Source organism: Nothobranchius furzeri, chromosome 4 (genome assembly GCF_043380555.1).
Source record: "Nothobranchius furzeri strain GRZ-AD chromosome 4, NfurGRZ-RIMD1, whole genome shotgun sequence".
Taxonomy (NCBI): Eukaryota; Metazoa; Chordata; class Actinopteri; order Cyprinodontiformes; family Nothobranchiidae; genus Nothobranchius; species Nothobranchius furzeri.
Window position 1 is genome coordinate 72,546,598 of NC_091744.1, and position 11,423 is coordinate 72,558,020.

Genomic DNA, 11,423 nt, shown 5'->3' on the forward strand with positions numbered 1-11,423 from the left:
TAATAACATATCTATAAGCATGTGTAAGGGAGCCGTATGAACAGTCTTACCTTAAGCATGGTCATGATATTATATCACCAAATCTCAATCAATGTCACTGTCATTACGCTTTATTTAGTTTGTTTAAACTTGTTTAACTACTTTAACTAACTGGAGGAACACCATTTAAAATATGATGTATAAAACAAACAGAATGGTAAAAAGGGAATTCTGCTGTAAAAATATAAATTCTTTATTAGACTATAGATCTTCCATAACATGGGTCCATTCACTTAAAAAGTTTAAAAAACATGTGATTACTTTAGCGTATAAATAACTTGGAATAAAACACTTGACTCTGAATAGATAATATAGACAAATCATACTTTTTTAACCAACAGTGATCAAAGGCTACAGTGACATTTATCCTAAAAAATTTTTTAGTGAGGACCGATGGTGAGGACGTGTCGGAGATCATTGCTCAGGGAGCTGTTCACGGCCGGTGGTGCTGAAATCTGAGCTGCTGTAAAGGTTTCTGCCACACGGGGGCAGTAACTGCTCAGTTAACATAACTAATCTTTTCATTTGTATTTAATGGATGATTTTTCATGCTCAGAAATAGCACTTTTTTTAACTAAATGACATAATCTTATAGTTTATTTTTGGTGTTTTGTTTCTGCATTTTTTATATGTGTGTTCATTTGCCATTGTTGTGGCTGCTGTGCACTCACTCTAGCAGGAAAAACCAAAAACAAATGTTCGTCATTTTTCTTTGTGTCCACTTAATTACTAGCCCCCATGAGCTTTTGTGTGAAGTATGCAACCAGCTCCTGGTCCAAAGTTTGTTTACATCGCGACCATAGATGGACAATGTGATCTGCTCGGGTTAATCCATGTAAAGAAGTCAATAATAGGGTAAATTGGATTAAATAAATTGCTTTAGAGCTATTTATTTTTATTGTCATTACTTGTGACCCATAGCTGTGATAATCTATTAGTTATAGAATATCACCTGCTTGATCTTTAAGATGATTAGGCAGAAGATTCTAAGACTATTTATTCAGGGACTGTCCTCACTTCATTTAGGATTCAAGAACCAGTCAGGTTTGCAAATAAATAATAATGTATTTTACAAACAATTTAAGACTTGGCAAATGGTTTAAACTATTATTTACTGTGAGTGGATGTGAACTAAGAGATGGGTGTCTGGAACTAGGTGTGAATATAATATTTCAGAGTCGGTATCATGAGAAAGCTGAATCCTGGATGGAGGAAATTTGGTTTGCAAGTAAGCTACAAGCTGTTATTTATCAAACTGCATACAGAAGCTATCTCACTGTGTTCTACATACCCAAGTGGAGGCGCCCTTGCGGATCTGAAATGTCAGGGGGGTTGGAGACCCCGAGTACAGAAGTCCGTAGACTAACTCTTAGTACGACCAGGTCGGTCCGGGATCGCTTCCAGGTAACACAGTTGGACTGGATGGAACCAAGCATCTCAAAACAACTCTGAAGGAGTGTGGCAAAATCAGCTTTGTTCTGTAGGAATAATATCTTGTTGTCCTCAGCTTTGCAGGTGCAAAAGCTTAAGGTTTTGACTATGTCAAAATCCTTCTGGTGAAAGAGGCTTGCTCAGACGGCCGTTCTGAGTGTCTTTCTCTCTGTCTGTCGGATTTACTGAGACTGAGAGTGAAGCTCTTTTTAAGGCCTGGTGTTATCTCAGAAGTTGCCAAGCATCTCAGAACACAGTCTCCGATTCTGAACGCTAAAATGTGAGACAAGGTTACTTGTGTGTCATGTCTTTATCTTAGCCTTACTCTGTCTGCAAGTGTGATGACCTAATCCAGTAAACATGCTTAGTATCATTGAAACAGATTCATGAAACATTTAATCATTTATAATTATACTTGACAATATTTGGTGATTATTAATTATACAATCTTAGTTATAAGATCTTCTTTTCTTCAATGATTATTTTGAATTATAAAATGAAATCTTCTTTTCTTCTGGGAATAAAAGTTTATCTAACAGAGTTCTCTTGTGAAGGATCCTGGAGAAGAATGCTAATGTCATCTTTCATTATCTGATGAAGCTTCAGTTCAGCTGATGGTCATCTGATTAAAGAGCCTGCGTGCAGACATTCCATCTCCTGTCAGGGTAAAATACAGCAGAACATGTGCAGCCAGGGTAATTTGCGCTGGTCGTGCATATGTACTGTGGGATCTTAAAATCACTCCATTTGGTGACGTTACATCCACTTTTATGGTCTTTTCAGAGACGTGAACTATGTCATGGCTCAAAAAAGACACCAGTATAATCCATTTGCCTTGTAAAGCACATTATCAGCTACATCACAACGCTGCAATCTGAAGAGAACTAAAGTACAATTGTATTGTTTAGTTTTTCATGAATGCATCTTCAGTTTGTGTGTAAAGATGAATACTGAAGTCCACTTTGGTTTTTTGTTACTGTAGTAGCTTTAGTGGAAATTTAAAAAAGAAATTCTCACTTTTTCAACCAATTGCTCTTTTTATTACTGTCAAATAGAAAGAAATAGGGACAGAGAGATGTATGCCGCAGCATGATTACACAGGAGGCATCACTTGCTCTAAACACCTCTAACGGTTTTATTGTGTTGAGGTTTTAAACTGATATCCTTTTAAACTGTGTTTTAAGATTTAGTTTAAGAACTACAAACAAGAGGCAAGAGCAAAACAAAAACACAGATATGAACCAATTATACTGTTTATTTTGATGATTATGGTGACAGCAGAAGACGATGTTAAACCTTCATCCTTTAGGCCTTCTTCTTCTCCTTGACGGGGATAGGGCCCAGGGTGACGAAACCTTCCCATTCAATACCTGAGAGAAACAGACAACTTCTGCTTTAGAGAACATGTCACTGTAGCTGTAGAACAACACACACTGACACACTTTCTCTGTTTGTAAAAAGCAAAACCTGCAAGTAAATGGTGTAATTTGTTGGCTATAGACCGTAACATAAATTAGGAAATAAGATTTGCGCACCTTCAAGCTTGGCTGCTTCACGTGATGGCCTAATCTTCGTAGGATACTTAGAAGGGTATTGAGGATATGCAGGAGGTGCAGGTGGTGCAGGGGGTGGCATTACAGGGGGTGGCATTACAGGGGGTATCGGCACTGTTGCTACACCAGGTGTAATTACTGGGGCGACATATGGCACAAAAGTACCAGACTCGCAGGAGCCACAAACATCAGCTCCACTGACCTCTGTCCATCTATAGAAGGAAAAGTTGGAGGTTCATTTAAAATTATTCTCTCTGTGTGCATGATTAGTAACGCACATGTAAATGTTCACACTCACCCGTTAATGTAAGAACAAGCTCTATGTTCAGTGTCAATGACGTAGGCAGCGGATGTGGCAACCAAGTGGCACGTGATGTACATCTGTTTAAACAGTGAAAGTGTTGGGTTAAGATGGATCATACGTGTTAATAATGTTAACTCTGGGATGTATCTGGTGATGCTCACCACTCCACTGTCAGCACCCTGGAATCTGAAGGCCTCCAGCTGGAACTGAAGCTTGTCCTCCGTGGTGCGAGGCATAAACCTGGAGTCAGAGCCTGTGATCCTGGCGTCCATAAAACATCTATTTGCAAAAACAAAATAGACCATGAGTTGTTTTTCCATTTGCTGAAACTTACCCTGACTGTACTAATGTGTGTCCAGTTTAACAGCAACTTTACCCGTGGTTATCAATGAAGGCATAGCTGGGACTGGAGTTAGCATCAGGTGAAAGAGTAGCTACACATTCGTCCACGTAAACACGCAGAGGTACGTGGAAGTACTCCTTTACAGCTGCCTCTATATGAATCATGTCTCCCAGGAAGTACATGTGGCTTGGCCTCTCATACAACCAGTCATCTGTGTAATAGCATGCAACATTTGCATCAGATTAAACTGAGTTTTATGTGATTTTATTATAGAGGTATGGAAACAGTGCTCCTAACAGAAATTAAAACATCTCTGCAGAAAGGATTGAAGCTAAAACACACCCAGCCTGAACAGGAAAAACTGTTAAAGGTTGATTTTTTCTAAAAAAAATTTAAAATAAAATAAAATACAGCGAAACATACAAGAATACTGGACATAAAGAGAACTAAATCAACATTTGTAATACTTTTATATGTAAACTCACCAGTCATGAGTTTCAGAGTGAAGTACAAGAATTCCTCTGCCATCTTGACTGCAGAAAATGGAACCCAGTGTGGAGTGAGGGGAAGACTGCTGACGTTTTGCTTTCTAAGAAATAAAGCATGGTTTCCATTAGAATTAGATATTCAGATACGTAAAAAGTGTATTTGATGTAAAAATGAAAAGCATATGAAGCAATTTTCATGTTTTGGGTCAACACAATCCCAATGTAGTTCAATACTGTACACACCTTGGGTAGTGGCATTCCACAACTACAGCAGCATTGTTGGTCCTCACAACAGGAGCACTGCCAAGAGGTGTGGGGTTGTAGTTCAGGGTGAAGGTGTAGATAAAAGAGTCATCTGTCATCTATTGAAACAAAATGTTTAGACTGATAAATTAAACACATCCTCCAAAGTTTACATCAGCATGTTTTGATTTGTTCTTACTGTCAGCGTGCTCCCACAGTCTTGCAACGCAGATTCAAAAATCAACACTTGAGCAACAGTATCTTCTGAAATTGGACCACAGGTACCCAGAGTAAGATCAGCTGGACTGACCAACTGACCAATGCCAAACATGTCCTCCTTGACTTCCACGTGAGCTATGCTCTCTCTGCAATCGACAGCAACAGTAGCAGCAGCCACAGGGTACCTTAGCTCGAATGGCACTTCTGGCTTGACTTCTGGAGGGGGGTTTTCAGGATATTTCCAGGTGAGTTCTTTTTCAAATGTTTGCTTTTGTTGTTGGACTTCTGGAGGGTTTTTGGCAGGATATTGTGGGACTGGAGGGTATTTTAGTTTGCTGATTTGGGGCTGAGCATCACAGAAGCTGCCAATCAGGACTAGCACCACAACGCAAACAGCAGCCAACTTCATCTTTATGGCTTCACAACAACCACGAGAGATCGGACGAGCTCACCAGGTGCTGCAGGAAGGTGGAAATGTGGACCAGCTTTTATAATACGGTGAACTTGTTTACATGTTTTCCTTCCCCGCCCCCTAAACTGGCCATTCCCCCAATCTAGACCAACAAGATTGAACTTCAACCAATTGAATTACAGCAGTTCTCACTAAACACATCCACGGACACCAAGTAAGGACTCCACAAATCTTTTGGCATCAAAGAAATTCCTGTTTACCCTCTTTTGCTTTAAATTCTTTTGCCTTTAACAAATTTTAAATGTATTAGTAAAAGTTGGCAGAAACACCAGAAATAAACTAAAGTAGGTCATAAAAGTCATGCTGACCCCGGGTCAGGTTTACCTGGCCTAAACAAAATAGTTCACGGTGGCCGCCAAAGTACATTTTGTGAAGGTGAATCGATACGGTTCCTGCTAATGTCAGCAGCAAAAAGATTGTCACTTTCACCCGCGGTGAGTTAAGGTTACCCTAAGTTACTCAACAGCTCAGCTGAGTTAACAACAGAAGAATTTTTGGGTGATGAACAAAATGGTAAAACAATATGAACATCTGTTTCAACAGACTTAGATGCGGTCCAATTTTGATACAATGAGAACCAATAAAAGCTGCAATTCCATCATCATTAAAGTTGTGGAACAATGAAAAATAATTTTTTTATGAATAGTTATTTTTCTAATCCGTCACTCCGAGTTTTTCAAGCAGGCTTAACATAAAATTGTCTCCTACACCTATATCCTGCATTAGAGAAAATAGATGGAAAAACTAGGATTTGAAAAGCCTGACAGATCTACATCACACTGTCACTGAACGTTCATGACGGGGACGCACTAGCAGCTCCACTACACAGCAGAACTCCTCCAGGCTTGTGTTATTTGCGGAGATAAAATATCAACATTTCAAAGCAACTGGAGTCAGTGGTAGAGTTGCGTTGCTGTTAGCTAGTCAGAGGCGAGATGTCCAAATATCAGGAAATAAGACTCATGTTCATCCCTTCTCTGATATGGCGTTCCGCTAGTTCCTGAAACAGGCGCATCTGAGCTTTTTTTTTCCCCAAGCACAATACATGATAATCATTCCTACTAGAGACCATTGTAAATGTGTTAATAAAACAAGTGTTCAACACCTTTAAAGAACACAGTGAATTTCTGTGAAAAAAATGTTTTCAGAAATGATCTGAGAAATTTAAATCAACTTTTAAAGATCTGAGCAGCTGCTTTTGAGTTTGATGGAAAACTGAACTGGCAACAAAAAGGAGCTGAATTAATAAAATTACGTGATTCAAACCTTTAGACCTCCTCTATGTTTGAGTTTATTATGCCATCTTAATTAATTCATGATTATTACAAAATTAATTATATACAGTACTGTGCAAGTTTTAGGCAGGTGTGAAAATGCTTGTAAAAAAGAATGATTAAAAATGTGTGTGTGTGTGTGTGTGTGTGTGTGTGTGTGTGTGTGTGTGTGTGTGTGTGTGTGTGTGTGTGTGTGTGTGTGTGTGTGTGTGTGTGTGTGTGTGTGTGTGTGTGTGTGTGTGTGTGTGTGTGTGTGTGTGAAATAAATGTGTGAAATATGTGCCTGCAACAAGGTTACCTGCTGTTTTTATACAAACCACATAACTTGAAACATTAATTAGCTGCAATTCCTTTCAATTCCTCTCATAAAACATTTTCAAACATAGGACATCTGAATTATAAGTTCTCTGTATAAAACTGTTATTTGAGCAATTAATTCATATGTCCAGGTTGCAAATATCATGTTTACTTGTGTTGCAAGAAATAGCAAGCAACAGACAAATAACTTATTGTCTGGCAAATGTTATTCCATGCAGTTTTTTAACTTAATTTTTAACATATGGTTAGATTTGTCAGTAAAACATGTGGCATTTTAAATACATTTATAAAGGCTCCTAAAGTGAACAGTGCCGATACGCACGTGTAATTTTGATTTCATAAAGAAACTGAAAATAAAACTTTATCCGTCTAAATCAAGCAAATTAAAGAATGAGGGCTTGTTGGGTAAATAGAGATAAATTGTTGATGTAACTTATTGTCAATGTCAAATTGAAAGATAGGAATTATTTATTTAGTGTGTGACCCCAAATGTTTGGTTAAGGTCATAAAGACCCTGTGAAGGCTTTGATCTGTTCAAATTAGCGTACATTCAGCTTCAAAAAATAACTTGTCATACTCGTGAGTGTTTTACGTCAAATGCAAGTGAATATTAATAGATTCAATTTTTTGTACATGTTAACTGCCATGTACCCTTAAGAAAATATCTATGCAACAACGTTGCCTTTTTGTTTGAGTTTACGTTTTTGCTTATCTCTTCAGTGTATCATCACAGGCGCATGTGTTTTCTGATTGGCAGTGGCGGACCAATAATGGGATGAAGACATCAAGTCAGCCTGACCCACAACATATAAAAGAGCATACTTCCACCACAGTATCCACAGCATTTTTTGTGTTGTGATCCACTCTATGCTGTGAGGCCATGACAATGAAGCTGATTTATTGCTGTCTTTTGGCAGTCGCTTTTCATGGCTACCTGGCCGTTGCGCAAGATGGCAAACCTATGAGCCCACAGAAACCTTCCTATCCTCCTCAACCTCAGAACCCTATGCCACCTCCACCACCCCAGTATCCTCAGAAACCTGCGTATCCTCCTCCACCTCAGAACCCTCTGCCACCTCCGCCACCTCCACCACCTCAGTATCCTCAGAAACCTGCGTATCCTCCTCCACCTCAGAACCCTATGCCGCCTCCGCCACCTCCACCACCCCAGTATCCTCAGAAACCTGCGTATCCTCCTCCACCTCAGAACCCTATGCCGCCTCCGCCACCTCCACCACCCCAGTATCCTCAGAAACCTGCGTATCCTCCTCCACCTCAGAACCCTCTGCCACCTCCGCCACCTCCACCACCTCAGTATCCTCAGAAACCTGCGTATCCTCCTCCACCTCAGAACCCTCTGCCACCTCCGCCACCTCCACCACCCCAGTATCCTCAGAAACCTGCGTATCCTCCTCCACCTCAGAACCCTATGCCACCTCCGCCACCTCCACCACCCCAGTATCCTCAGAAACCTGCGTATCCTCCTCCACCACCTCAGAACCCTCTGCCACCTCCGCCACCTCCACCACCCCAGTATCCTCAGAAACCTGCATATCCTCCTCCACCACCTCAGAACCCTCTGCCACCTCCGCCACCTCCACCACCCCAGTATCCTCAGAAACCTGCGTATCCTCCTCCACCACCTCAGAACCCTCTGCCACCTCCGCCACCTCCACCACCCCAGTATCCTCAGAAACCTGCGTATCCTCCTCCACCACCTCAGAACCCTATGCCACCTCCACCACCCCAGTATCCTCAGAAACCTGCGTATCCTCCTCCACCACCTCAGAACCCTATGCCACCTCCGCCACCTCCACCACCCCAGTATCCTCAGAAACCTGCGTATCCTCCTCCACCTCAGAACCCTATACCACCTCCACCACCCCAGTATCCTCAGAAACCTGCGTATCCTCCTCCACCACCTCAGAACCCTATGCCACCTCCGCCACCTCCACCACCCCAGTATCCTCAGAAACCTGCGTATCCTCCTCCACCACCTCAGAACCCTCTGCCACCTCCACCACCTCCACCACCCCAGTATCCTCAGAAACCTGCGTACCCTCCTCCACCTCAGAACCCTCTGCCACCTCCGCCACCTCCACCACCCCAGTATCCTCAGAAACCGGCGTATCCTCCTCCACCTCAGAACCCTCCACCACCTCCACCACCCCAGTATCCACAGAAACCTGCGTATCCTCCTCCACCTCAGAACCCTATGCCACCTCCACCACCCCAGTATCCTCAGAAACCTTCAAACCCTCCTCAACCTCAGATCCCTCAAGTACCCATGCAGCCCACCGTACCATTTCACACTTGTGATGTGCCTCCACAGTACAAAATACAATGCGGTCCTGCCAGCATTACTGCCCAAGGATGCCAAGCTATTGACTGCTGCTACGATGGACAAATGTGCTATTATGGCAAATTTGGTAAGTGCTTAATTTTCTCCACTCTTTTGACAGATGTGCAGCTCATAGATTTAAAAACAGGTTCTACATTTTTGATATTTTCTGATCTGTTTATTTCAGTGACACTTCAGTGCACCAAGGATGGCCAGTTCATCATAGTTGTCGCCAGAGATGCTACTCTACCCTACATTGATTTAGAATCAATAAGTTTCCTTGGACAAGGTCCAAACTGCAGTCCTGTTGGTACCACATCAGCTTTTGCCATCTACCAATTTCCCGTGACTGACTGTGGCACTGTCATGACGGTAATGGTTGAAATGCAACTACTTGATTTGATGGCTTTTTACATTTATCTGGTAACAGCTAAGATTAAAATGTGGCTATTGCCCTGTAGGATCAACCTGGTGCTATAATCTACGACAACAAGATGACTTCTTCATACGAAGTGGCTGTTGGACCCTATGGAGCCATTACTAGGGACAGTCAATATGAGTATGTGTTTTAATGCTTTGAAAAATATTGGTGTCTACCAGGGGTGGACATCTCTGGTCCTCAAGGACCACTATCCAGCATGTTTTGGTGTTTCATTTTCTTCAGCGTACCTAATTTTAATCAGCAGGTGATTGAAAGACTTCTGCACAGCTCGATGAGTTACTGAACAGGTGAATCAATGGTGTTGGAGCAGGGAAGAAAAAACAAAAACATGCTGGATGCTGCCCTTGAGGACTGGATTTATAACTGCATTAAAACAAGACTAGAAAACACACCATTGCCTACAAATCTTGCCTACAGTCATTCAAGATTTTCAGATCAATCTATACTCATGTTTCTCATCTCAGGCTGCATGTTCAGTGCAAATACATTGGCACTGCAGTTGAAGCTTTGGTTATTGAGGTTGGTGTCATTCCTCCACCACCTCCTGTTGCAGCTCCTGGAATCCTGCGTGTTGAACTCAGAATTGGCAACGGAGTGTGTATGGTCAAGGGTTGTGACGAGGGTAAGTATAAAATACCTGATTTTAATAGATAATAAAGGCTTCCCCGTGATTGCACCACCAACCGGTTTTTCTTTCTCTTTTTTGCAGACCAAGAGGCCTACACATCCTATTACACGGATGCCGACTATCCTGTTACAAAGGTTCTCAGGGATCCAGTTTATGTTGAGGTCCATATACTGGAGAGGACTGATCCCAACATTGTTCTGACTCTTGGAAGATGCTGGGCAAATACCAGCCCCAACCCCCTAGTTTTTCCACAATGGGACTTGTTGATTGATGGGTAACAGTGAGTTTTGATTTGATTTGAAAACATCAAATTATTAATGCTTTTCTAATATTAATACATGTTTTGTCTCTTTTAATAGCTGCCCATACCATGAGGATCACTATCAAACACAACTGATCCCTGTGGGTCCCTCATCTGGAGTTTTATTTCCAACTCACTACAGGCGATTTGTTTTCAAGATGTTCACTTTTGTGAGTGGTGGTGTGGCATCTGATTTCACCAAGAAGGCACCCTCAGATGCAACGTGGACACCTCTTCAGGAAAATGTATGAATGAACTTTCTTTTAAAAATCTATATTACTTGCTAATATATTTTCTCTAAATCACCTTGTTGATATATTTGTTAAATATTTTATTAACCAGGTGTACATACACTGTGAAACCGCTGTGTGCCAGCCTTCGTTTTCAAATAACTGTGAACCAAGGTGCTTCAGGAAAAGTAAGTAGTTTGACCAAAATTGTGTTTAAAATTTGCCTAACTTGTTGATGACTGAGAAGAACATTTGAAGAATGTGTATTTTAACTGTAACCATCCACCTGCAACTGACTGGTGTCTTGTCCTGTGTGCAGAGAGAGAAATTTCTGGGTCTGTCAAGAAACAATACAGAGAAGAGACCACCTTGATCAGCAGCAATAAAATAATCTTCACCAAACTCTGAGTAACAACGCCCAAATGTTTTACTCAAGCCAGACATCCTGATGTGTAACTAAAATAATCTGAGTTTAAAATAAATTCTTAATCGGCTGAATGTGTTGTCTGAACCTTATTTTACATCATTCCAAGTTGTTCTTATAAAAGAATATAAACGTTTCAGAAATTCAAGATGTTTCTCCAGAAGGTCACATATTTTTACATTGTTCGCTTTCTGATGTGCTTCCTCCTCTAATAAAGCACAGTCAATTCTCAGGCTAGACAGAAGGTGTGAAAAACTTCTTCCTAGCAAATTATGGACAAGCCCAGAGGAAACTTGGACATGTAATCAGTTAATTCAGCCAAGAATTAGAAGACACCAAACAGGAATATCGTCTATTGTCTCCCAGTGGTAAA

General features: G+C 41.2%; 2 protein-coding genes across 2 annotated transcripts; one reads left to right on the plus strand and one right to left on the minus strand.

The window, feature by feature from the left end:
* Nucleotides 1-2,707: 2,707 nt before the first annotated feature.
* LOC107388898 (zona pellucida sperm-binding protein 3) lies at nt 2,708-5,164 on the minus strand. The gene is made up of 8 exons (XM_015964691.3): nt 4,601-5,164; nt 4,402-4,520; nt 4,156-4,259; nt 3,704-3,881; nt 3,489-3,606; nt 3,322-3,404; nt 3,006-3,235; nt 2,708-2,840 (listed from the first exon to the last, which is right to left on the minus strand). Exons 1-8 carry the CDS (start codon nt 5,027-5,029, stop codon nt 2,776-2,778), a joined length of 1,326 nt encoding a protein of 441 aa, XP_015820177.1. The 5' UTR covers nt 5,030-5,164; the 3' UTR covers nt 2,708-2,775.
* A 2,360-nt stretch (nt 5,165-7,524) lies between these two features.
* Nucleotides 7,525-11,120, plus strand: LOC107388899 (uncharacterized). Its single transcript, XM_070550396.1, has 8 exons — nt 7,525-9,113; nt 9,213-9,397; nt 9,487-9,584; nt 9,932-10,089; nt 10,177-10,369; nt 10,455-10,641; nt 10,739-10,814; nt 10,946-11,120. The coding sequence occupies exons 1-8, from the start codon at nt 7,565-7,567 to the stop codon at nt 11,032-11,034; spliced, it is 2,535 nt and encodes an 844-aa protein (XP_070406497.1). The 5' UTR covers nt 7,525-7,564; the 3' UTR covers nt 11,035-11,120.
* Nucleotides 11,121-11,423: the final 303 nt, after the last annotated feature.